General features: G+C 37.6%; 1 protein-coding gene across 2 annotated transcripts in view; it reads left to right on the forward strand.

The window, feature by feature from the left end:
* The window catches only part of JPH1 (junctophilin 1), a 77,895-nt gene extending 56,580 nt beyond the window's left edge, over positions 1–21,315 (forward strand). Inside the window, exons 4-6 of one of the 2 annotated variants that reach the window (XM_088149221.1) lie at positions 8,858–9,498; positions 18,816–18,911; positions 19,085–21,315. In XM_088149221.1, coding sequence (XP_088005347.1) covers positions 8,858–9,498; positions 18,816–18,896 — 722 coding nt within the window. In that variant the 3' untranslated portion in view covers positions 18,897–18,911; positions 19,085–21,315. The remainder of the gene's footprint in view (positions 1–8,857; positions 9,499–18,815; positions 18,912–19,084) is intronic. The other variant, XM_088149222.1, reaches the window with a different exon arrangement.
* The last annotated feature ends 6,238 nt before the right edge of the window (positions 21,316–27,553 follow it).

Genomic DNA, 27,553 nt, shown 5'->3' on the forward strand with positions numbered 1-27,553 from the left:
GGCACCTGCCCACACTGCCAAAAATACCAAAACCTGGTTCAGTGACCATGGGATTACTGTGCTTGATTGGCCAGCAAACTCGCCTGACCTGAACCCCATAGAGAATCTATGGGGCATTGTCAAGAGAAAGATGAGGGACATGAGACCGAACAATGCAGCGGAGCTGAAGGCCACTATTGAAGCATCCTGGTCTTCCATAACACCTCAGCAGTGCCACAGGCTGATAGCATCCATGCCACGCCGCATTGCGACAGTCATTGCTGCAAAAGGGACCCAAACCAAGTACTGAGTACATATGCATGCTTATACTTTGCAGAGGTCCAATATTGTTCTATTTCCAATCCTTGTGTTATTGATGTCATGTAATATTCTAATTTTCTGAGATTGTGAATTTGGGGTTTTCATAAGCTGTACGCCATAATCATCACAGTTATACCAAAGTAAGGCTTGACATATCTCACTTTGGATGTAATGCGTCTATCTCATATATTGGTTTCACCTTTTGAGTTGCCTTACTGACATAAATGAACATTTGCACAATATTCTAATTTTTTAAGTTTCACTTGTATAACTGAAATGAGCAAACTTAATTTCCTTATTTTTGCTTATAATTATGTGAAGTACATTTTGCTTATAAATGGTAATAGGTTAATCTCTACCCTGTGTCTTAAAAAAGTAACAAAGTAGCTTTTTATAAGTGCATATACTTTTACCTTATTTATTTTACTTTATTCATTATGACTCAGGTATTTTGTTAGTTGCCTTTTTTCTCCAATTAGCTGTCATTGCACAAAGCTGTGAGAGCAGATCTACCTTAGGCTCATCAGAAATAACTCACAAACATTGGATTTTTCAGCCAGTGCAACTCCTCAGATGTTCTGTAGTTCAACAGCAACAAAAAAAGGGGAAACCATTCTTTAAAGCAATGTTTCTCAACCTCAGCAACTTTAAGTTGTGTGGACTTCAACTCCCAGCATTCTCCCTAGCATGCTGGCTAGGGAATTCTGGGAGTTGAAGTCCACACATCTTAAAGTTGCTGAGGTTGAGAAACACTGCTATAAAGCCTGTTGGATTTGAGTTTCAAATAAGTTTAGTCTCAAAATGTAATCCACATTTTAATAAACATGCCAGGTTAAAAGACTCTTTCTCATGGCCATGTTAGTGTGGGCTTTTCCAGCCCCTGAGTCAGCAGAAATGTATCACTGCGTAATTTGTACTGTCCAATGGCCGCGCTCTAATCTGCCTCAATATAGTAATGGGATTTGCAAGTGGCTCTCTCCTTACAGCTTTATTGCAGAACAGTTTAAGGCCAGGTGGATTTTCCTGGCTTCATTTTTCTCTCCCAGCCGGCATCACCAACCAGTGGGAAAAGCTATCCTCAATCACTCTCCTCAATGTGTGGTAGAACAGGCCACCCTAACGCTGGGCAAGCATAGGTGAATGCCTGGAACTGAGGTTTTAGCCATCTGTCAAGTTACCCAACAGGTAGATAAAGCAAAGGTGCTCTGGAAGACTGGCAAATTTGGATTTACATCCATGTCCAAATTTAGCCAGCTGATGCATCATTGAAGTGGAGGAGAGGAAAGGTAGAGCTTGAAGTGGGACGAAGCTCTCACCTGCATTGAGATGATCTGTCAGCCATAATTTTATGGACATTTGAAGATTGCCAATAACCTATTTTCAAACTATACATTTTTAGGGATATTTACAGCCATTAATGTTCTTCTGAGTCCTTTCTTTTTTTTTCTTTTTTCTTTTATATTTATGATAATATATTAGATAATAGGGAAAGCCTAACATGAATATAAAATTATTCAATTTTGCTACAAAGATACCGAGACGTGTGTGTGGGTTTGGGTTTTTTATTTTAAATATGTGCTTTTGAAGAGATTTAAACCATTTTTAAACAATACTTTTTTTGCTCTGATCATTTGCTATACTGCAATATTGATTTTTTTATTATCAGTTGGTTGATTTTTCCCAGCATTGAATTCATAGTCATACTAAATCAGTTTTGGTCTCTGCATAAACAAATCCTGGTACAACTTACCAAAACATTTTTTGGGTTGAAGATTTTTCTCTAAACCTATAAGTAGTAGTTTTGTATATACCATATTTATTAGCGTATAACACACACTTTTTTCCTTAAAATTTGGGGCTGAAATCCTAGCTGTGTGTTATACACCGATACTCAAGTGGCAGGGCTGGGAGAGTGGAGCCTTCATTTGAGCCAGGGTTGTAACCAGGGCAGCTCCGCAGAGCAGGAGGTGAGCGGCGGGTGAGTGAGCTCCCCATCGCTTGCTCCCCATCGCTTGCGCAAGCAAAAACTGTGGCTCCCCATCACTCACACGAGCGAAAACCGGGAGTCCCCATCACTCACGTGAGCAAAAACTGGCGCTTCCCATCGCTCACGCGAGTGCCTGATCTCCGCAGAGCAGGACATGAGCAGTGAGCAAGCGACCTCAGGCGCTCATGCGAGCGATGGGGAGCACCGGTTTTCTTCGTTCAAAGAGATGCTTTTTCTTTCATATTACATATTTACCTTATAAGTGGTATAAATATTAATAAACAAAAAGTTCAGAGCTCCCTTTATTTTGCTTCCAAGTCATTTATTTTAAATTTAAGGTTTTTTACTCAAACTTCCTTCTTAAAATTAAGGTGCATGTTATACGCCTGTGCGTGTTATACGCCAATAAATACAGTAATTAGGAAAGAACCCTATAGTACACATGATCTGCTAGTTTTCCAGTACCGACTTTAAATGTAGGAGAAGGGGCATTTCCTTCAACAGAATGATGTAATTGGATTCCATCCAGTAATTTCTAACAATTAACTAAGAGCCAAGAGAGCCCTAGTACCTTTTTATCTATTCTACTACATTTTCATGAATTTCAAAGGTTTGTATCTTTTTTTAAAATAGAACTTTAGTCTTTATTTTTGAAGATTACAAAAATAAACAGAATACACACAATCTTTTTTTTTTTTTTTATCTGCACTCAATCGTTTCCGATTCTGCGGCGGCTGCCTGGACGAGTCCCTGCAGTTTTCAAGGCAAAGTGTTTCGGAAGTGGTTTGCCAGTGCCTCCTTCCTAGAGCAGAGCCCAGCTGGAGAGCGCAGGAGGCGGGGTTTCCATTGCTTTGCGCCTTTTTTGGGCGTGCACGGCTTCCGCGTTCCCGGCAACTGCTCCCGTTTCCTTTGCAAGGCGCCGCCAGCATTTTTCCTCCCACCGGGGTGAGAGTACCCATTTATCTATTCACATACGTTTTCAAGCTGCTGGGTTGGCAGGAGCTGGGGAGGAAGCAGGAAATCACTCTGCTGCACGGAGCTGGGCTCAAACCGCTGAAGTGTCAACCATTTCTGGCTGGCAACTTTCAGCATCATTAAGCTGCTGTGCACACAATAATACCCAAATTAAAATCAAACCAAAGAAAGAAAGAAAAAGAAAAGGAAATGTACCCCCCTTAAAACCCTGAAAGATTCTAAACAGAATTTGACAAATTGCAATTGTAAAGATCTAACACATGTTTTAAACTTATAAATAGTCACTGGTTTGCAAAAAATAAATATTATAATAGTATATTATAATCAAATACAAAGAAAAGAAAAGAAAATGCAAAAAAGAGAAAGAAACTACCTAATAATACTGCAACACAAATAAAAAGAAACTGCCTAAGACTACTGCAACAGAAACTACATGGTACTGCCCTTAAAGATAATCCAGAAGCTCCAGCTGGTCCAGAATGCAGTGGTGAGGGCATGACTCTGTATGCCCGTGTAACATCTCTGCTTTGTGAACTGCACTGGTTGTAGTTTGCTTCCAGGTATGATTCAAGGTGCTGGTCACCATTTATAAAGCTCTAGATGGTTATTGGAGGATACTCCTGTCTCCCATAGTGTCTGCCCGACCAGTTTGACCCGGCAGGGTTGGCACGCTCCGGGTCCCATCAATTAAACAATGCCATCTGTCTGGACGCCAGAAACATACCTTCTCTGTAGCACCGCCTGCCCTCTGGAATGAGGTTCCCCCCAAAATTTGAATGGTTGCCACCCTACTGGTATTTCAAAGAGCCTTAAAGACCAGGCCTTCGGAGACGAGTAATGCCCCTTTATTCCTTTTTGTTCCCCTTTGGGCTTGTTTTCTTTGCCTTCATTCTTTTTATCTTTATTGTTAGGGGGGGTTGTTTATTATTTTTGTTCTTGTTTTTTTATTCATTTATTTATTTTTGCTCTTAAATGTAAACCACCCAGAGTCATGGAAGTTGGGTGGCATATAAATTTAATAAATTATTTATTATTATTAATGCCACTGTATTATTGTAAAATACCATCACACCTATATCAAAGAACATATTGTTTCATTCTATGATTAGTTGAAAATATAGTTTCCCTTTCCAAAAGCCAGTCCTTAATGTCTGAAATAATAGCAATTTTCCAGTTTCTCAGTGTAATTCTTTTTGCCACCTGCCCCCCACCCCCACCCCAGGCTGGGTACAACCATAATCCCTCATAGACAGTCAGAGTCCAGAGTTTTGGTGTATAATTCGTCATCACATTAGCATCTTTAGCGTTTACAGATTTCCTAGTTCATTTACTTATGTACATTGAAATACAAAAGTTCCCAAGAGCATATCCTATGGGTCAATATGAAAGATTTGTATCTTGCCTTTCCCCAATATTTCAGAGCCATTTAACAGTACCCCTGAAGGAATCCCATGTAGCCTCTTCAGCCCCAGATGGAAAGACTGGTATTTTATTTATTTTAGGAATATGAAAGTATATTAGCAACATCCCTTTCAAGTCATGCTTGACGCCACTGACTTCATAGACATGCCTGTGTAGTTTCTCTTAACAACAGGGAAGTGGCTTACCACTGCATTCCCTTGGGATGTTTTTCAGCTTCCCAACTCTAGCTTATAGCCCCGGGGTTTCCTGACAGGCTCCCATCCAAATACCATGCTGGGTTCAACCCTGCATAGCTTTTTGAGTTTAGCCAAGGTTAGCTAAGTATTACCATCTACCTGGCCGTGTCTGTATTATATATTTGAAAAGGCTGTATGTGCCCTTAAAGGAGTTGAGAATAATTTGGAGGGTTATAATTGTATTTCCCCTGAAGGTCAAGGGTATGTAGTCTTCCATAACTTTATCTTCACCACACTGGGTGAAGTTGAGAATCAGTGTCTTACCCAGTGATCTCAGTAACTGACTAGGGGTTTGAACCTTGTTCTCCCTAGTCCAAGTCCAATACCTTAACCACAATACTATCCTGGCTTCTAGAAAAGAAAAATGCCATTTACCACAAATAGGGAAACACAAAAATATCCCATATATTATTTAGTGAGGCACTGCATCCTGTCCTCAGGATCTGTATTTGCAGAGGAAGCTTCTAGCCATGCTAGCCTACATAGAGAAAATGGTGATAAGGAAGTTATGAGAGATTTTTTATCTTATAGAGTAGGCTTTCTACTACTGTTGTAGAGCTGACTTAGGAACAGACGCTAGTCTTTTTTTCAAGAGTGGTTTATACACATGCTTTCTTTAGACTGCCCCAGCAATGGCATATTCGTTTTCTAAACCCTAGAGTTCTTTTATCTGTTTCATTTTGTCTTTTACTGTTCTTGTAGACAAGTATTCTGCCTTTACCTTTATGACTTCAAAGGCTAATATCATAAGTGCTAGTGTTGTAGAAGCAAATTTTCATTCTCACTTAGGCACAATCTTCGTCTTTTAGCCCTTGGGAGTGTCCAGACAAGTGTTTACTAACCAGGTGTGCCACAATCATTCATCCTATTTGCATGCCATTCTTGGAGAACAAGCTCTTAGATTTGCATATTTAAAGGCTACTGTACCTTCATCTTCTTCCAGTGCTCCTACCATGTGCCAAAAGTTTCTTGGGGACTTTCTGCCTCTTCTAGAGTCCATGTGATAATCTCTTAAGAGATATCAGTAGATCTCTGCTACACTGCTGGTCCATTCTCAGGCCAGAGAGTCACTTTCAGATTTGCACATGGTATCTACCTCGATGATCACATCACAGATTAGAATTTCATCTTCAGATGCCCTATCCCCAAAATATCGCAACTGCCATAGACCTAGGGATATGCTCCATTCACCATTCTTTAAGATTCATGCTAGTATTTTAGAAGGCAGTGATTTTGCCTCTTTGATCTAGTAGGCTTTTCCATTTATTTGTTGCCCAACACTCAGAAGCTCCTACCTTCCTTCTGAAGGAGTCTGTTCCTCTAAGGATTAATTGAATCGTGCAGTCTCTTAACCTAATTCAATAGTTATCTCAATGCAGAAGATCCAGTTTACCAGCTGCTGCAAGATACTACTGCTTCTCTGGATCCTAATTCCCATGCTTCCAGTTTTGTTGAGGACAGCAAAAAAAAAAAAAAAACCCTTCTAAACTAAGCTGTCTGTTGTTCTATCAACATATTGGCACATGGCAGATCTTTTATAGACTAAAAGAAGAGTGCTTCTTATCCATTTCACAGACCCTACATTGTGGAGAATCCCAGCCTTGGCTATGTTCTGTGGCTATGGATAAAGACAGTAGAAATTGGATAGCTCCAGTCTTAAGCTATGTATATATTTGGACCTACTTTCTCTCCACATTGATAACTGCTAAGTGTAGGAAAATTCAATTGCTTTTTATGGAAGAACATATCCCCCGTTCTTACCATAGTTGCCATATATCAAGTGTCAGTCCCCATTTTTTGCCTTTTAAGTTATATGGATTGGCAAGGGGCAGTAGGGTCTTGTGGTCAGGCCATTTATGGGAAGTCTCTCCCCAGAGGCCCATCTCTCTTTATTTTATACACTTACAAAACTTATATGGCCACCTATCTGATATAATAATTCCTAGGCAGCACAACAATCAGTTAAAACAGATAAAAACAAAACCACCCTTCCCCCAAGCACCAGACCAAACAGCCTCTCAGCAAAACCCCCATCCTAGCCCAATGCTTGGGGGAAGACCCAGGTCTTCATGGCCTTCCTTCTATCTTCTACAACATTTAATGTGCATTTCCTCCACTTAGGGCCTTTCAGGACAGTGTTGGACTTTTTAGGCTATAGTGATGATTTCTCTGGGACTTGCAGCCCAACATATCTGGAGAACACCAGGGAAGGTCGTATTAGGTGAATATAATAATACTGCATTTTTTTAACCTGCTGTTGTATTGCTATTAATAGATTCAGGAGCAGGGGGAATTGCTCTGAAAATACTCACTGTAGTTTGGTGTATGAATGCTGGACATTTTTTGTAACCTGTATTTGTATATCATAGTTAGAGTTACATGGTATTTTTGCACTATTAGAACAAACTTTTGTTCAGTCTGCCACTTATAGGACAATCCCTACTTTGCAGTTAATTTTATGTGCAGTGCCTAGTACATGTGCAGATCAGGAAATATAAACTGGATAAACAGGACAGCTCTAATTATTCACTTAAAGACATGAACTTTGAGTAAGATTTAAAGGAAGTGCTACTTAGCTAATCTAGGGGTTTATGGGTATGTATGCATGGTGGGTGGGTGGGTGTATGTGTATGTATGTATGTATATATACATACACACACATACACATATACATACCATAGCAGAAATGCATAGCAAAGGATTTAATTACAATTGAATGTATATTGTTATTTAATTGAATGCCAGTGAAATGAACAAAACTTCGAAAAAGCACAGAGACATATTGTTAGTACTACCAAAAAAAATAATAAAAATCACCTAAATTGCTTTTATTATACAGGTGAGATTGGGAATGGCAATGCTTTTATAATAGCAAAAAAGAAAATAGAAAGAAATAGTAATTGAGTGAAAGGAAGAAGCTTGAATTAATCAAAATTAATGCTGTGAAACTAACTTAGAGGTGATAGGAGTCAGCACATTAGATGGGAAACCTGATCCTACACCCGTCCAAGTTAACTGCCAAACACTGCAGGTTCAGCCCATGTAATTGAAATGTGATACAACTGCAAAAGTGCTAATTCTATTTTAGGCTGTGTATGGAAAAGCAGAACGTCATGGAGAAGCAAAGTGATAGTCCCTTCCTTGCATATGTCTGCATTGGATATTGGCAATTGCAGTACTGGAAAGATGGAGACAAGGTGAAAGGAATTAAAAGAAATAGTAATGGTATAAGTGAGATTTCATTCTGGAAGCTGCTTTGGAAAACTGATCTTGCAGTCTTCATTGCCTTGCAGAAGTTGCATGTTTCAAATAGTGGAAAATTTGAATTCCCACTGATAATATTACTCATAACAATTCTGATTCAACATTGTTCACAGTTAACTATTTTTAAAGTTAACTCTTATTTCTGCTAACGGATGTAATAACTGATGTACTTGGATTTACTTGTTAAAATGGTATCTATGAATACTCCCATAGAAATATAGTGGCAATTATTTGAGTTTTAGAATACAAGTTCTGATATAAAAATTCCAAATATATTTTACTGACAAGGTCACAGATCAGGAAAACAATAATGTTTGAAGTGTGTTTGATTATCACTAATAGTCTTTATTGAAAGGAGGACACAAATATAAAAATACTTATAACCAAGTCTGATTTCTTACATATTAAGAAAATGTGGAAATGTTTAATTCTCAAGGAAAATAATTCATTATTACAAAACGGAAACCGAAAATAACAATCCCAAAATATTACTAGGATATTACTCCCATTGTGGATTTTTGCATTTTTATTATGGGCATTATGAGTATCTTTGCTTTTTGTGTGACAGGGACAAAATAAGGATTTCCAGTGAGAAACCCAATGGATTTCCTTCCCATTGCTTCAATAATTTAATACTTCACTCAAGTTATTGTTGGCTTGTTTTTAATTTCAGGCCCTGATTATATTAAGCAGCGATTTCAAGAAGGAGGGGAAATTAAGGAAATACCTGAAGAAAAAGCTCAGGAAAAATCTCCTGCACCAAAAGAATCTCCTCATTTCTATCGAAAGGGCACTACACCTCCTGGGTCTCCAGAAGAAAGCAAAAAGCATAGCTCAGCCCCTTCGGCTAAGCCTTCTTCTGCAGAACAAGGAAGAAAACAGAATTCCACCTCAGAAGACAGACTTATTCAAGAAAAAAAGAATGTAATAAGTGAAAACATTGTACCAGTAATCCACAAACCTGTTTTTTCTAAAGCGCCTGCTGTGAAAGAGGAAGTGACGGCCAAACACCATCAAAAGTTGTCACCCCGCAACAATCCCAAGAGCAAAGAGAATGGAGAGTTGCACGATCATTACCATGGGTACTATGTGAAAACTAATCCAACAATGTATCCATTCGAGCTTGGGCAAGACGAGGACCGTACCAACCCATCATCTTCAGCACTTAAACCAGTAGCATCAGCTCAGAAGCCAAGCCCCACCAGAGCTGGGATTCAGTTAGATGCCAAAGAATCATTAAAGAAATTGGAATCCTCTGCACCAAAGAATCTGGATAATAATGACTTCTCTTCAGTGGAAAAAGAAATCAGTTTGGTAAGTATGGTGGATTGAAAGCCCTGTAAGGAATGATTAAAGGCTGTTTAGCCTACAAACAAGCTGACTGACAGGAGATGGTTGTAGGCTTCAAATATATGAAGGGTTATTATATAGAAAAGGAAGTTGGCTTGTTCTGTGTTGCCCCAAAGACCAGAACCAGTGGGTTAAAACTTCAAGGAAGGAAGTTTTAAGTTCAGGCTATGTATCAGGAGGAACTTCCTGATTATATGCGATGTCAGCCAGCAGAACAAGTTGCCACATGAACTAAGAACTAAAGTGAGTTCTCCTTAGTTGGAGGTCTTTAAACAGGGGCTGGATAGTCAATTGTCAGAGTTACTCTAGGAGATCCTGCACTGAGCAGTGAGTTGTCTAGATAATCTTTAAGATTTTTTCCAGCTCTATGATTCTATGAAAGCTAAAGACTATCTCTTAATAATAAGAGACTCACATATCTGATAGTACATTCCTGCTGTCCTTTATTTTCCGGTAGTTTATATCAGTGTCAGAATTGTTGTTGACATGTGTTCTTAGAGGGTAATGACAATTTGTTTAAGCCTAAATGTGGGCTTCATATTCCTGCAGTCTTATATGGTCTAGACATTTTCCATGAAAATCAAGAGAAAATTCAGAATAAACTGTACTCCCTACATACAAGGTATCTCATGCAATTTGCATGGAAGCTAATGAAATAGCTGAAAGAGATATATTAGATGGCTGGAAAGTGTATAGAATGTATAAGAAAATCTTCATTGCTTAGATTGTTTACAATATTTTCATCAATTTATAATCTATATAAAATATATTCATGGACGCACTAAAAAGTACAAGCCTAGGTAATTCTCCCTTGCTTTCATCACATATTCATATTAGTAATAATGGCTTGAACTGGTAATTCTGTTACTGAACTGTTCATATTTTTCATCCACATAGTAAAATTTTTCAGGAATTCATAAACTATATTTATGAAAGGGGGAAATGTACAGCTGCATGTGGAAGCACCCCGTGGTAGAAGGTTAACCATGAAATCTTGATGCAAATTTAAATGTATATTTATATGCAGTTTATTTCAAAATAATAAAGTAGTAAATATGGCAGGTGCTGAAGCTTGGACACTGAGTTAATTCAATGCTACTTTTTTTAGTTTAAAATTGTTAGTAAGGCCCGAAAAGGTAATAGGCTTGTTGAGACCTACAATTAACCAGGAGAAAGCAGAAGTGTGTGAATACTCTGACTTTCCCAGCCTCTTCAGTTGTCATTGTGGTTCTTTCTACTTTCAATAACTTTGGGTTCCTCTAAATGACTGTCTGGGCATTTGAAAATGAAGATAGTTCACTCTTACAAAGCAGGGAAAGGTTTTTAAATATTTTCAGCTAGCAATTTCAAGTGTGAGAAACATTGCTAAGAAATAAAAATTACACTGGCTTGTGGAAGTCAAGAGACGATCTCAAAGGCCAAGAAAAATCTTTGCTTAAACTTCCCCCACATTTGTCAGATCTGAGATACAGAATTCACAGACCATTACTGAAAAGTTTAGCCAACACAGGAGAGTTGACCTCAGATCCTTATGTAAGCATTGTTTATATGAAAGTGATCTGCAGGGGGGTCAGCCCTTTCAGGTAGGCCAGGTCAGGAAATAGACACCACAAGGACCACTGGAACTCTGTTATTGTTGTAAGGTCTAATAACAGAATATTGGAAGCCTGACAGAATTTTCTTCTGCCCCTCTTATACCAAAGAGAATCAGTGCAGGGTTATATTGAGATTCTTTGTCACCCCCCCTTCCCTTCCTGAGCTAAATTAATGTTTACTTAACCACTATTGCATTCCTTCTTCAAGGTTAGCTGCTTACACCTCTATACTGTCAGAAGGAAACCTTACCACAAACATAATCACAAAGTTTATTGTCTAAAGTATGGAAAATAAAGCCTTAGTAACCTGAAACGTTTCAGAAGAAAGTGTCTTGACTGATTAAAAAAAATTAATTGTTTGGGCCCAGGCACACAAAATATATTTGGAGAAAAAAGGGTGAGGCATTTGAAGATCTTGCCGACCATTAAGCTTGGGGATGGCTTTATTATACTATTAGGTTTTGTGGCAGCAAGTGGCACAGGAACTGTTGTGTCAATGGAAAAATGGATTCAACTAAATTCCAAAATACTCTAAGCTGTCTCATAGTCAGTGAAGAAATTGAAAGCAGAAAAAGTTTAGACATTTTGGTAAAACTATTATCTAAATAACCATGAAGTACTACAGGGGAAAAAAGATAAAGGCTTTGGTATGGGTTTTACAGTCCTCAGACTTGAATATTATTAAAAATTTGTGGACAGATTTCAAACATACCGTGCATGAAAGGAAACCTAAGAATATTTTTGGGCTAGACAGGTTGTTTTTCTCACCCCCACCCCCCCTTACAGAACAGAGAGTATTAAATATTAAGCAGTTCCCATATTAATTCAGTAGTTGCTACAAAGGATGCCACGGTCTCTCCCATAGAGCTGCTTCCTTCAGCAGCAGCAAACGAAACATCTGCAAATCAAATGCAGGTCAAAATGATCCCCCTTTTGATTATTGCTAGACTAAGAATTAGCACTGATGGTCCATGGACAACTTTGGTAAGTACTAACGTAACATTTCTTGAGTGCTTTGAATTTTTAAAGGTGTACCATTAGCCTTTCTAATGCGTAAGGAAACCTGTAGTTATATGTGTATATACCTGAAGATCATTCTCAGAACTTTTTCACAGAGAAACAGCACTGTGAAAGAGAAACAGATTTATGCACATATATGATAAATAAGCTTTACTAAACACAAGACACCATCTTAGTAGAATAACTGAATTACTGTATGTATGTTTGTGTTGGCAATATGAATGTAATGATTTTACTAAGAAGAGTGAAAAAAACAAGGATTTTGAACTAACTGTCAGAGAGTTAGTTCAAATGTAATCAAAGTGATTTGCTATATAGGTGATCTAGAGAGAGAGGTGTATATTTGTGTTTGCTTGCTTGCCTCCTTTTTTAAAAATTAAAAGGTCATAAGTGTTACAACTTTGCTCATTGCAAGCAACAAAGAATTTCACAGTCTTTGGGGCATGATGGGAATATTTCCCATACAAACACCAATTTCGTTATTTTCAACAATTTAAGTTCCTCTTAAATGAACTCAAATCCACTCAGTATCTTGTTGACACAGAGCTTTTTTACAATGTTGCTTGCAGTTTCTCTTCAGGACTGTTTCAGCTGAAGGAAGGAAGCAATTATCTTCCTCCTCCTACCTCTCCTCTGAGCATTTCAGTAAAAAGACTATCCCGTGTGCCATTCCTCAGCAGTAAGAATGGCAAGAAAATATTGGAGATAAAATCCAATGAGGTGTGACATTTATAAGATGTAAAAGACAATAGTTTGAAATAAGTTCTGAGTATATTATTTAAAAAAAAATTAATTAGGCTTGAGATGAAGAGAACTGTCTGATAACAACAGCTAATCCTTCCAGCCCACAGCTATCTACTTTCACTAGAAGGGATCTTTCCAAGGCTAACCCCTTATTTTGATTACTAATGCACATCATTGGAAATGTATTAATGTGATAAAAATGTGTTTGTTGATTTAGGAAACATGTATGATAAAGTGAACAGGCTTCCATTACTGAAAGTTATGTGCGTATGTGGAGTGGAAGACTGGTTAATGAATACAGAAAGAACAGTATACGATTAAAGCTTAAATGAAATGCTTAGCAAATGGTTCAACATTGAGCAATGACTGAGATAACAATCTGTGATGCCCTCTTATTTGTCTAAAGTATTTATGGATAAGTGCATGAGGAATGCTTCTGATCATGTTAGAGGTGCATCAGTAGGGAACAGGAATGGACATGTACTTTTATATGCAGATGACTCTAAGTTGTGGGCTGAGAACTTGAATGATTTGCAACAAATATTAGATAGTATGATGAAACAAGAGTATGGATCTGAAAGTTCATGTATCCAAAACCAAGGTAATTATGTTTGATGGGGAAAATTGAGTGAATAATTGCAAGTTATACATACATGGTGAAAAACTAGGGCAAGTAGGTAATTTGTTTACATTGGTAAAGTGCTTAATAACGATGGAAAAATGAGAAATTACTGTTGCCTAATGAAATCAAAATGGCTGTGTATAAGAATAATCTCTTTGTTATATATAAGTGAAAATTGGGTACATAAAACAAAAAAGTTGAATGCAGTAGGAATGTGGTAATAGAAGAGATAGGATCAACAATGAATGGGTACTAGATGAAGTGGTTTGAATGCAAAATGAATGACCAGTATGAAAGAGTATGCTGAGATGATTTGGTCATATCAAGAGAATGAATGAGGATCCAATTGCAAAACAAATACATGAAGGAAGAGGAACAGGAAGACAGTAGAAATCATTGTTAGGTAGAGTTGATACCTTCTAAAAGACAGGTGAGAAGTTTAAAAGGCTCCACGTGAAGCAGCTGATGAATGTCATGGAAGCAAGGACAGAAAGTTATGGACAGATAGAATGAATGGTGTTAGGGTAAACTAATTTTAGCTATTTTTTTTCCCTTGTCTCATGCCTTTAATTTCTTTGGCTTCCTAGTTCTTACTCCTCTTTTTTTTTTTTTGCATTCTGCATAATGTTACTTTTCCTGAGAGGGAACAGCGTGATGTACATATTTCATAGCCTGGGTATATGATGATCAAAAAAGAGCTGAGCATAGCCCTGCAGAGCCATTCCCTTCCCCTTAATTGTGCTTCATAAATAATGAGATTCTGTTTATAAAATAAACCTGCAACTAGAATCAACAATAAAACTGTTCTTTCCTAACCAACCCTCTTTTAATATGCAATTCCTACCAGCCAATACATCATAATGCCTATTAGAAAAAAAGGTGTTTAATGTTGTATTTTTCTCTTTTGTACATCTTAAGCTTACTGTTATATAAGGACAATTCTCCAGGCATGAATAAAGCTTTTCTATTATAGCTTCCTTATAAACACCTGTTCAAATCAGTCACTGAAAGCAGAGACTAATTTTGTCTTTTTCTATTTTAAGCCATGGCTGATCACTAAGCCCTTATTTATGGTGCTTCACCCTAAAGCATTCTGGAGTCACACTATTAATGTTTTAAAAGGTGCAAGTTGAGCCACACATTGAATTTTATTATAGAGCAATTTTTTTGCAGTTTTTTATTGTTTAAAACACCTCCAGTATCTTAAGCAATTATGTAAGTGTGTTTCTCTGTTCTTCCTGATATCTGAAACATTCCATTTATTTTTCTTCTTGATGTATGTGGTTATATTTTTATCTCAGCTGAATCAAGGGGCTCTCAAACTTTTTTGAACGAAGTGCCATACTTGAGTGGCTCACCACGGGCCACATTTTGAAATATAGGAGGAGTAGAATAAAAGAGGAAACAAGCTAGGAAATTACTAAATTTGACGTTGCTGGAGCCAGGCCAGAGCTTAATTAAATATAATTAAATTATAATTAAATTCATTAAAGCATTTATAGTATTGCTCCCCATGTTTTTAATTTTCTGTTAATAATGTAGCTCTGAGTTTTAGACTAGCTCACAGAGCCTCACGCAGGACTTTCAGGAGCCTCATATCAATCCTTTGCTATCACCAGCAGTACTGACATCATAATGTACTAGGAATCTGACAAAAATTACCATTAGAAGTTCTTGGTGCTCTCTGAGCTTGGTTGTTTGCTTGCAGACGTTTCCTTACCCAACTAGGTAACATCAACAGGCAGCAAAGCCTATACTTACACTGATGTTACCTAGCTGGGTAATAAAACATCTGCAAGCAAACAACCAAGCTCAGAGAGCATCAAAAAAATGACCGTCTTTGCAAATTGCTTATTCATTTTGTATACCTTGGAGCAGGGGTCACTGTTAATGCTGAGTTGAGGCTGAAGCATATATTACAGATATCATGCCGATGCTGTAGAGACTGACTGAGTGATTTATATTTTGCCAAATCCAATTAGACCTATGGCAGCTTACAGAATACACTTAAAATATTCACAGTATAACAGAAATAACAATAAACTGTCCAGGGTAAAGTATAACAATAAAACACATAATAAAGTAACACTAAAATAACGAAAAACCCTAATCAAAAACCCACACGTACTCTCCTAAATAAATGAATGGATTTCTTCATTTTACTAGAACCGTAATAGGAAACACCAGTCTTCAAAGGAGTTTGGTGCTTACTGTGGAGATGTCTATGCCAGTGTCAGCTACCGAGAATAGCATAGGAATATTTTCATAACAAGCCACAGAGTAACACAAATGAAAGTTATATGATAATAAGTTGGTCCTTTGAAGCTATTTCAGTTGTAATGAAACTACATAGTATTTGTAACATAGGTTCCAGCTCTTCAAAACAGGAATATACAGTACTGTACAAAAGTTTTAGGCAGGTGTGAAAAAATGCTGTAAAGTAAGAATGCTTTCAAATATATATATATTGTAACTATGTTTGTCAATTTACACAATGCAAAGTGAGCGAACAGAAGAGAAATCCAAATCAATATTTGGTGTGACTGCCCTTTGCCTTCAAAACAGCATCAATTCTTCTAGGTACACTTGCACACAGTTTTTGAAGGAACTCAGCAGGTAGGTTGTTCCAAACATCTTGGAGAACTAACCGCAGATCTCCTGTGGATGTAGGCTGCCTTAAATCCTTCTGTCTCTTCATGTAATCCCAGACTCGATGATGTTGAGATCAGGGCTCTGTGAGGGCCAAACCATCACTTCCAGGACTCCTTATTCTTCTTGACGCTGAAGATAGGTCTTAATGACATTGGCTGTATGTTTGGGGTCATTGTCCTGCTTCAGAATAAATTTGGGGCCAATCACACACCTTCCTGATGGTATGGCATGATGGATAAGTATCTGCCTGTATTTCTCAGCATTGAGGACACGATTGATCCTGACCAAATCTCCAACTCCATTTGCAGAAATGCAGCCCCAGACTTGTAGGGAACCTCCACCATGCTTCACTGTTGCTTGCAGACATTCATTATTGTACCGCTGTCCAGCCCTTCAACGAACAAACTGCCTCCTGCTACAGTCAAATATTTCAAATTTGGACTCATCAGTCCAGAGCACCTGCTGCCATTTTTCTGCACCCCAGTCCTATTTTTGTGCATAGTTGAATCGCTTAGCCTTGTGTCCACATCGGAAGTATGGCTTTTTGGCTGCAGTTCTTCCATGAAGACCACTTCTGGCCAGACATCTCCGGACAGTAGATGGGTGTACCTGGGTCCCACTGGTTTCCGCCAGTTCTGTGCTGATGGCACTGCTGGACATCTTCCGATGTCGAAGGGAAGTAAGCATGATGTGTCTTCTATCCGGTGCATTAAGTTTCCTTGGCCGACCATTGCATCTGCGGTCCTCAACGTTGCCTGTTTCTTTGTGCTTCTTCAAAAGAGCTTGAACACATCTTGAAACCCCAGTTGCCCGTTTCTTTGTGCTTCTTCAAAAGAGCTTGAACAGCACATCTTGAAACCCCAATCTGCTTTGAAATGTTTGCCGGGGAGAGACCTTGCTGACGCAGTATAACTACCTTGTGTCTTGTTGCTGTGCTCAGTCTTGCCATGGTGTATGACCTGTGACATGAAACCATCTTCCACAACCTCACCTTAGTAGCAGAGTTTGGCTGTTCCTCACCCAGTTTTAAGCCTCCTACACAACTGTTTCTGTTTCAGTTAATGACTGTGTTTCAACCTACATATGAAATTGATGATCATTAGCACCTGCTTGGTATAATTGGTTAATCATACACCTGACTCTAATCCTACAAGATCCCTGACTTTGTGCAAGTGTACAAAGTGTGCAAGTGTAAGAATTGATGCTGGTTTGAAGCCAAAGGGTAGTCACACCAAATACTGATTTGATTTAGATTTCTGTTCGCTCACTTTGCATTTTGTAAATTGATAAACATAAAGAATTACAATATATATTTTTGAAAGCATTCTTACTTTACAGCATTTTTTCACACCTGCCTAAAACTTTTGCACAGTACTGTATGTTAGAGCAAATGTCAGATAATATTGTGAAGGAATTCAGGTCCTTTAGATAATTCATCTGAATTGCAAGAATTTCCTTCTTCTTCAGAGGAATGTAAGTTACAGTGGTACCTCGGGATACGAACTTAATCCGTTCCGTGACTCTGGGCGTATCCCAAGTTGGTCGTAACCCGATGCAAATTTCCCCATAGGGTTCAATGTAAATCCGGTTAATCCGTTCCGCCCTCCGAATTTGGTCGCACCCCGAAGCAAATTTTCCCATAAGATTCAATGTAATTACCGTTAATCCGTTCTGGCGTCCGCGGACCACGCGTCAGGGGCGGGAAAACGGCCGGGCGCGGCGCGGCAGGAAAACGGCCGGGCGCGGCGCGGTGCAGCGGGAAAACGGCCGGACGCCGCGCCTCGCGGTGGGAAAACAGCCGGGCGCCGCACCGCACGGCGGGAAAACGGCCGCGGACCACGTGTCAGGGGCGGGAAAATGGCCGTACCCCAAGGCGGAGTTCGCACATCGAGGTAAATTTTTGCAACCGGAGCTGGTCGTAACCCGAAAAGTTTGTTAGTAGAGGCGTTCGTATCCCGAGGTACCACTGTACTTTACTGTGTCTCCCCACTTGCAGAATGCAAGATGCGATTTGTGTATAATAAGTACAATAAGCTTTTTTCCCCCCTCTCTCTTTTCTTAGTCTCTCATAACATTTCAGTTTGTTGGATTAAAAGTGCCTTCCCCATCTGATGGCATCCAAATGTGTTGCTGAGTAAGGGTCATGGAGTTGAAGTTCAACACATTTGGTTGACACAAGATTGGGGAAAATTAGACTACTCTATTAAGAGCTGCCATTTGAGAGGCCCAGCTCTTATTTATGATTCATGATTTCTCCAAAATCTTTTGTTTTAATGTTTGTAGAGATAAGAGTTTCAAAGTGTTTGGAAGCCATACCTTTATTAAATCTATAATTTAAACTATTTGAAGTTTTAGAGCTATTCTTTTTTTTTTCACTGCGTTTCTTGATTTCTCAGGGAAAAAATTAATCCATATGACAATATCATGTTTATTTTTAACAAAGAGACTATGGCTACTTTGACATCTCAGAAAATATATTTAACATGTGGTTTTAAACAGGAGCAAGGTGTTTCCTTTCAAAATCTTTAATTTTTCAAAAGTACCATAAGGCCTACAATGAAGTGTTTTAATTCTGTTATGATGATATAATTTGAAGCAATTTATTTACTTTGCATGTGTAATTACACTTTTTTTTTTTCCATTTCCAGGGTCCTAATTCAATCATGATTGTCCTGGTAATGCTCTTGAATATTGGCTTAGCCATTCTTTTCATCCATTTCCTAACTTGATTGGAATTAAGAAAGGTAAGAATGCTCTTGTACTTCACATAAAAAAAATTCTACTCTCCCCCAATATTTTTCCAATTTAAAATGATAAAAAGATTTGCAAACTTTCATGTTTCCCCAATTTAATTTTGGCTATGCCTGAATGTGATTCAACATAGTTACTTAATGATATAACTGTTTTGATCCTTCAGTGAAGTCATGACAACTAGTGGCGTAAGTCCACAGTTCTCAGCAGTTGTGACATCAGCCTTTTTAATGGCACAAGTCATGTTCAGACACAGGGAAGGAGGCATGGAATTAGGATGGGACACGAGAGATGTGGAGACTTGGAAAATTCAGCCCAAGGGCTTTTGAGGTCCTCTGAAAGCTGAAGCAAGCAGCCATTGTTGGGGGAAAAAAACATCATCGTGCACACCAGCTTTCTGAAGCACTCCAACAAATAAAGTGTGTTGGTTACTCCATCTGTTTGAACAGAGAGTGTAACTAAACTGGAAATGTATGGAGCTGCACTTTTGTTGATGGAACTGAACAGCTGCCTTACTATTTTGCTGTCTGATGTTTTTGGTGGGGGAGATGGGAAAGTGACTGCCAGAGGAATGTGGTCAGAGGATTCTGTTGCTGTGGAAGAGATTCCAGTATTCACTCCTATCTCATTAGAAGAAATAGTTAGCAGCATCACTCACCAGTCTTATTCCATTACCTGCTGCTTTTAAAATCTCTGCCATTTTCTGGGAGATTGTGTTTCATTTGCTTATGCATGATTTCTGCTCACTTGCTATTTATTTAAAGCCTTTGTACAGCGGTACTATAATAATATTGACCAGCCTGGAAAACTTCACTGGTTTTTATCCCGTATTGGAGAAAACAAAATAAGGCCTGTGCTATATGTGCAGTGCAAATGTTTTCTGGCAAGATCCATTTCTACCTAATTTTTCTTTTAAAATGTAAGATAGAAAAGTCATATTTTCAGGATTAGCAGGCAATACACCATGATACTTTAAGCCATAGTTTATATCTTCGTTGTGATACTGGCAAGTAGAATTATTTTAAATGCTGCAGGGTTCATCAAGCAGCATGCTGGATTAGCAAGGTGGAATGTTTTGAAAACCATTTTGTCAGTCACTCAACAACGTGGGACATTGCCCTGTTGAGTCCAGATTCTACTAGCATTAAAGCCACGCCTGATTATATAGTGGAACCTGTTAATTCAACTTACCATAAATAACGATTTTTTTAAGATTACACTTCATGTTGAATACATTCAGGTAGAACATTTAAATCTGTTAACAATGACTATCAGCTTGATGCCTTTAATGTTGTTAAACTGAGTCTGTCATCTTACCTCAGCCACTTAAAACTTAAGCCTCAAACTTTCATTTGATTCTTTGTGTTAACTAGATGTACAGTCCTTTGCTTTGATGATGTGATCCATGTTTTTCGCTCCCCACTGAAATAAATGTAGTAAAGGAGCATGCTTATTTACTTATCACAAAATTGTACACGGTTGTGATCATTTGAAAAGTCAGCATTTTAATTAGAAATTAAAGGTATAGGGCTTGGGTTTTCTTTTATTTTTATCTCTTAGAAATTATGCTTTTCAACAGGTATTTGATCCTATTGTATATTATTATTATTATTACTACTACTACTACTACTATTATTTGCATGGTTTAGTAGAGAGGTTTTTCATAATTACATTAGCTATCACAAAAGGCAGCCTATTACAACTGAAATGGATTTGGAATAATTTTGGAGAACCTGGAGCTCTTAGCACAGGAAAATAATATAGTGGCATTTTTTGCAGAAATGGGTTGACAGTCCTGTGTTTTGACCAGTATGGAATTGAGAAGAAAACAAAAAGGCAGCAAATGAAACGATATGCTTTTTTTAAAGAAGCAAAACAGTTTACTTACAAGTTTAGAAAAATAATTCTTAATTGAGAATCAGGATATTAAATTTTAACAAGCCTTATGTAAACATGCTTATCTACAATAGGCCCCAATTAAGTTGTTGATTATACTAATTTTGTAACACAATATTATATGTGTATTTAAAAATCCAAAAATTATGGCTTTTGAAAATGTTTATAAATTAAACATGTTGTTTCTGTTTATAAATATGATTTATAAGCTTTTTTAAGAGTAAAGCTCCAATAAAAAATTGTTAGTATTTTTCTAAAATGTGCATTGCTGTATTTTACATAAAAGTTTATTTATAGTTGGTTGTAATACTGTACCCTACATTTTGGACAGCTTATAACCCTGCCAATGTATTTAAATGACATGTCACTTTGTCTATTTAAAATTTCTTGCTGTGAATGAACTCTTTTATCTAATGAGCTGCTTTATTTATAATTCTGGAAACCAAAATGGATAATGTACAGTTTTCATAACTGTATTTGCTCTAATAAAAAAAAAAAGAATTGGTTACAAATGTGTAGATGTCCTTTATTTTCTCTCTCTCTTTACAGAAGCCAGGTCAGTGTTTTATGCATTTTCCTTGCTTTTTTTTTTTTTTTTAAGGAAAACATGGATAGTTTACAAATGAAACACACCTATCTTAACTTACAAGTTCAGCTTTATTTTGGATATGTAGACAATGTGTCGTATTAGGTTCCCTTGGAAATCAATGTATGAAGGGACAGAAATATACACTTTTATAATGCTATCCTCCAAAATACCCTTCATTCATTGCACTCAGTGAAGCAAAACTTGATTCACTGAGTGGATGCTATACTTGCTCTATCTATCTTCACTCTTTATCCTGATGTAAAGTTATGGGAGAAAACAGAATCTATGTGTAGCCCTTCAAATTCTATCTACAAGAGGCATTTGGAGTGCACAAGAGTATGAACATCTGTAACACCTTAAAGCTGCCACATCTTTTCCTGGGCCTGGTTGACTGAAATTGCTGCTTCCTACAAATAGACAAGCTCTTATTTACAAACCTGGGTCGATCATATACTACATTATACACTAATTTTATATGGTCCTATCTTATTCTTTTTACAAGATTTCAGAATATCTTCTGCCTTTTCGGGATGGGACACAGTAACAATTGGCACCTGGAATGAGAAGGAAAAAAACTTGCTGTAATCCAAGACTAATTAAATGTGCTAAAGGCTCTTAGAGCCCCAGAGAACTTCATTCTGTGTTGGAGATACAGCGGAATTAATAGGCCAGCCCCAAGGAGATTTGTGAGTAGATAAATAGGTTGTCTGCTGGTGGAAGCCAAGCAATGGAGTGAGATTCTGTGTAGGAAGGCCTTTTATTGCTAAAAGCATAGCTCCCTTCTCAATCAAAGGACAGTGCCAAGATCTGCTTGTGTGACGATGTATCTCAGAGAACTAGGCTGAACATTTTCCTTAATGAGTTTTATTTTTAAGAAGGCCAAAGGAAAAGGTTTAACTTCCCCTTTCCATGCTCAGAAGTCCTGATCCAGATCAGCCCTTTCCGTGCTTATCCTAGAATAAAGTAAAACCATTGTCTGGGATGCATTTTACTTATCGTGGTTGGCAAATGGCTGACCTCTTCTAACCCTGCAAAAATAGGAGAAAGGCCAGTCCAGCTCAGATGGTGATGTTTGGCGTTCTCCTTTTTAACTTTTGAAAGAACGGCAATGCCAATTGTTCATGTTCAGGAAAGTACTTTGTTTAAAGCAAGTGAGCCTTAGAATAAAGGTTAGATTAAATGGTGCACGTTGCTGGGATTGTTTGTATTGATTGATTACATAAAACGTTGGGGGAAAGTACTTTTAACTCAGATTTTCCTTCTTTGAAGTCATAATATTCTAAAAGAGGTAAGTTTTCAGGTAAATAACTGACATGTTTGGCAGCAGCTCATAGTTGTTCATAGTTACAATGGCCAAACAAAACAATTTTTACATGGATCATTTCAGAAAAGACAATTTAACTGCTTAGCTCTTCTACCAAAAATGCATCTTGTGCCAAATTATAATCAGCCATGTGTGAAGTAATGCATACTCTAGGAGTTTAATAAAAAAAGGTGTGACGCCTGATTTTTTTCTCCCTGCACTCAATCTACAATTGCTTATTATTATTCTTTTTTCTCATTTCCATGTGACTGATTCCCTGATGATGATTCATAGCTATAGAATTTATTCAATACTAGAAGCCACTAAAGCAGTGTTCCTCAACCTTGGCAGCTTGAAGATGGGTGCACTTCAACTTCTATGGCTGGCTAGGGAATTCTGGGAGTTGAAGTCCACCCATCTTCAAGCTGCCAAGGTTGAGGAACACTGCACTAAAGGACCATTTATCTTGAGATTTCAGAACTGTCAGATTCTATCTGTTAAAAACAATATGGCCATCAAAGGGGACCCATTATTGTGATACTGATAAAAGTAATCCTTTGTCCAAGATGTTCGCCTCCCTAGCCAGTTGTGCATAGCAAGTTGTATGGCATGGAGCAGAAATTAGTATGTAATGAGTTAAAATTCTAGACTACAGAATCCATAAATATAAAAATAAGGTTTTCTGTACACTGTATGTGTCCATCTATTCTTTTGCACATCCACTAAGCCAATACATTGTAGATCTCTCCCAATCATTTTTAATTTTCTTGCTCCCAGATTAGTAAAGTTATGTCTATAAATTCTGAAACCAGCAAAGGGCAAAACTGGATGGTTAAATGAATTCTGACAAAAACTGAAGGAAATTTTGCAGAGACGATTTAGCCATAATTAGTGGATTATTGGGTTTCTAAATGCTCTGAGAAAAAAGCAGTTCCCAGATGGTAAAATTAAAATTTGGAACAATTTTTTTCTGCCAGATGGTCTGTGCTGTTTTCTTTAATCCACTTTTTCCAGCTGTCCTTTAGGCATCTGAAATATTGTTAAAAGGACTACAGTGTTTCTGGAAGAGGGGATAACTAGTTTTGCTATATCTTGAGACAGTAAGATACCATCCTACTTTATTATGCTGCAGCTATAAAAATGAATCTACAGCATTAATTAACAGATAAATGCTTTTATTTTAAGCATAAACCACCTTCCACAAATAAGAATTCCCTTTGTGGGTCTCTTTATCCCCATGCTTTTAAAAATGCATGCACCTGCCACATTGCTCCATGGTGTTTGTATCAAAAAAGAAATTTGTGCAGGTGCCCTGATGCATACAAGTTTGTTGAACAAAGCATCCCTTTCTGACATTTGCATGAATATACTTGTGAAACCAGGAACCAATTCAAGAATTTCTAAACTGAAGTAGCCTGAAAAAAGCACTTTTATGCGATATTGGTTTTGGTACGTGGGAATGGCTATTTTAGAATAACAAATAGGGATTAATTAGTTCAAGCTCACCCTCAAAACTTACAAATAGTGCAGTGTAATTAGCTCAACTAGAATAACACTTATAAGCAGCATGTTCAAGTATTAACTTTATTTTACATGCGCAAACAAAAAGAGAGAATGCAGAACTTACTCACTGTATGAGAAGAAAATAGATTGGCTTAAGACAATATGTGAATCCATACATGAATGGGTTAAGAGTCAGAGATAATAACAGATGTACTCTGGGCAGTGGGAAGAGATATAAAATTGTGCTCTTACCAAAATCAAACAACTAAAAGCAGTCAAGGAGAACTACTGCAAATAGTTTATGCAATAATTTACATTTTAGGAGAATAGTAATATTTCATATTTGGATGATCCCCTAATCAGGCTCTGAATTGGTTTCTATTAATTGGATACAAAAGTCTATCTTTCTGGATTTTTTTTTTCAATCTAATTAGCACATACCTGTCCTTAAATCAACCAGTGTCATAGATATATGAATAATAGTAACCAAAGACAAATCAAACATTCTAAGTTATAAAATCTAAACCAAACATAAGACAACACAATACGTGTGTGTAGAAAGATGGCAAATCTTTATTTCAGCCTAACCAAAAGTGTCATGGAAATTGGTGCTTATAGGAATTAAGTCCATACACATCAAAAACCCATTTGTCTTAGAACAATAAAATTTAGGACATCATTTTTATGGCACTTCTTACTGGCCATGAGCTAGCATGCTTTCTACTATTTCTATTTCATGAAAGCATTGATTAACTGGATGTGACAGTTGTGGGTTCAATTTTTAGCTTGATCCCAACGTTGGCAGGAAGACCCACACAAATATGGTAAAACAGTGGGAAGATTGTGGGCAATATGAGCTGATATTCAGAGTATCTCAGCAAGATAAGAACCGCATCAAGAGCATGCTATAGAATCACATGTCCAGCCCAGCACTTTTCTTTCTGATCTTCCTGTCCCCTGGCCAGAAATAAGAGTGAGTGCTGCCAGGTTAACTTTCCTATTTTTATTTTGACATAATTATACTTCAGGACACTCACTTCTTTTTATGATCTAGGAGCACAATAATTCTGTTGTTTCAGAACTCCCAATGCAAGCCATGCCAAAGGTAAAATAAGGTTAACTAAAATTGAATATTATCTTGCTGCTGATTAAAAGCTCTCTGAATAGCAACTGTGATGTTAGTTTGCTACTACTAGGTAGTTGCATCACTCTTATAATAGAAGTTGCTCTTATGCACATATCAAAAGAACTACGTGCTGTAAGAAAGAGGAACTGCTGTCCAAGATATGGAGTTCGTTCTCTTCCGTCCAGAGCTGCCCACAAAAATGGCAGCTAGGTATTGAGTTCTGCCTCCCTCTGTATAATGCTCAGCTTTTTTTTCCCTGCCTCTCAGATGCAGAGAGGGAGAGGGACAAGGAAATGTACTAGTTTCTGCATGTTTCTACTGTCAACCACTGTTATCGTTCAATGATTTATAATAAAAATATAAAACACCAACACAATTAAAATAACCTTTATAACTAAACCACTAAAACTTGGTCCAAATGATTACCTAGCAGCAGCTCCCTTGCAAAAATCTAAATAAATAAACTGTTCTCCTGGGAAAGTTCATCATAGGCCTGCTTGTTTTGACACCTTTTGTTAGAAGATCTGGTCCACCCACAAACTCAAAGAGAGCAGCTTTAATGTAGGAGGATTATGTACGAATACTTGTATTACAGAGAAGCGTATAGAGTATTACATTAAAACAGTGGAGACTCATGTTCAAATCCCTCTTTAACCACTGAGCTAAGTCCCTAAATCCTACTTTACAGGGTTGTTTTGAGAATAAATTGATGGAGGACCACTGTACGTGTTTTCCTGTGCATATGATGTAAGGGAGAGGATAGCGTGAGGGAATTTTCCAAAAGATATTGTCATATAAAAATCAGCTATTTATCTTGCCTATTAAAAGAAAACTGAAACAACTACTACCTTAAAGAATGGAAACGATTGATGGACTATTTGCAAAATGCAGGTGGGGTGAAGCTTACATGAGGATTTGAAGATTAGATTATAAATGTAATGGGATATGTTTAGACAAAGAATTATTCCTATTGAATGTATTAAAAACTAGCACTTATGATAGCCTTATTATTTCTAAGACCAGAGATAGATTGGAAGTTATCTATTTTTCATATCTTTTCTTCTTTTACTTTACCTCACTTTTTCTTTTCCTTTTCTTTGTATTTTGTATTTCAAATTTTCCTTTTCATTTCTAACTTTTAAATATGTATCTTTAAAATCTCAATAAAATATTATAAAAAAACAAAAACAAAAATCAGCTATTTATCTTGGTTGTGTCTTCTGGCTGATTCTGGGGTGATTGGAACCAAACTATTAACATCTCTGGTGCAAACAATGAATGACCATCACAGATCATTTGTATGTTTGGTGATTATATCTTATAAATACAGTAGTGATTGTAAGTAAGAAGCATAGTTTTAAGTCACATATACTTAGTATGATTAACCTATAAAATTGTACTCCAGTATATGGGCTATTGGGACGCACCCAAGGGCTCCATAATGAATGTACCTGGCACTATCTCAAGTTATTGGGTCCTCCCTTGCAAATGGATGGATAAGATATCATCAGTAAAATCTGCTTCTCATTTAACTACAACTGTAATCTTGGAATTTCTCAGACTGGAGAGGAATCTTCTCATGCAGAACAAAGCACCCTAATAAACTGTCTCCTCTTCGTTGTGCATGTAGCAGGGAGCAAGCCATTTAGGCATATATTATACCATTAACACCTTTCCCCCATTGAGGTCTCTTCCTTTCCCAGGCTTAATACAGGGAGAATATAATAAATAAGTACAAAATATGAAGGGCAATAGATCCTTTTTTTAATATTCAGAGGGGTTTATGGTATGTGTCTTTGTTCTTGTTGCTTGCCTTTTTCATACAAAATCACAGTATCTATATAAAGTGGCCATTAATAAGACGAGAGATAAGGCTTTTTTCTGCAAGACTGCAACTACTTCCTCCTCTGTTTTTTTGCCTTTTTAACACATGGATGAAAACTTTTATACTGACAGAGTCTGTTGGAGAGCCAGTTTGGTGTAGTGGTTAAGGCATCAAGCTAGAAAGTCCTGCCTTAGGCACAAAGCCAGCTGGTTGATCTTGAGCCAGTCTCTCTCTCTCAGCTCTAGGAAGGAGGCCATGGCAAACCTGAAATCTTGCCAAGAAAACTGCAGGGACCTGTTCAGGCAGTCTCCAGGAGTCCACACTGACTCAAAACCACCAAAAAGAGAGAGAGAGAGTTGTTTTTAGTCCTTGGTACAACTTGCATGGTGGGTT

Source organism: Python bivittatus, unplaced genomic scaffold (assembly GCF_059951505.1).
Source record: "Python bivittatus isolate LINGU-HERP-01145 unplaced genomic scaffold, Pbiv_v1 ctg000590_np1212, whole genome shotgun sequence".
Classification (NCBI taxonomy): domain Eukaryota; kingdom Metazoa; phylum Chordata; class Lepidosauria; order Squamata; family Pythonidae; genus Python; species Python bivittatus.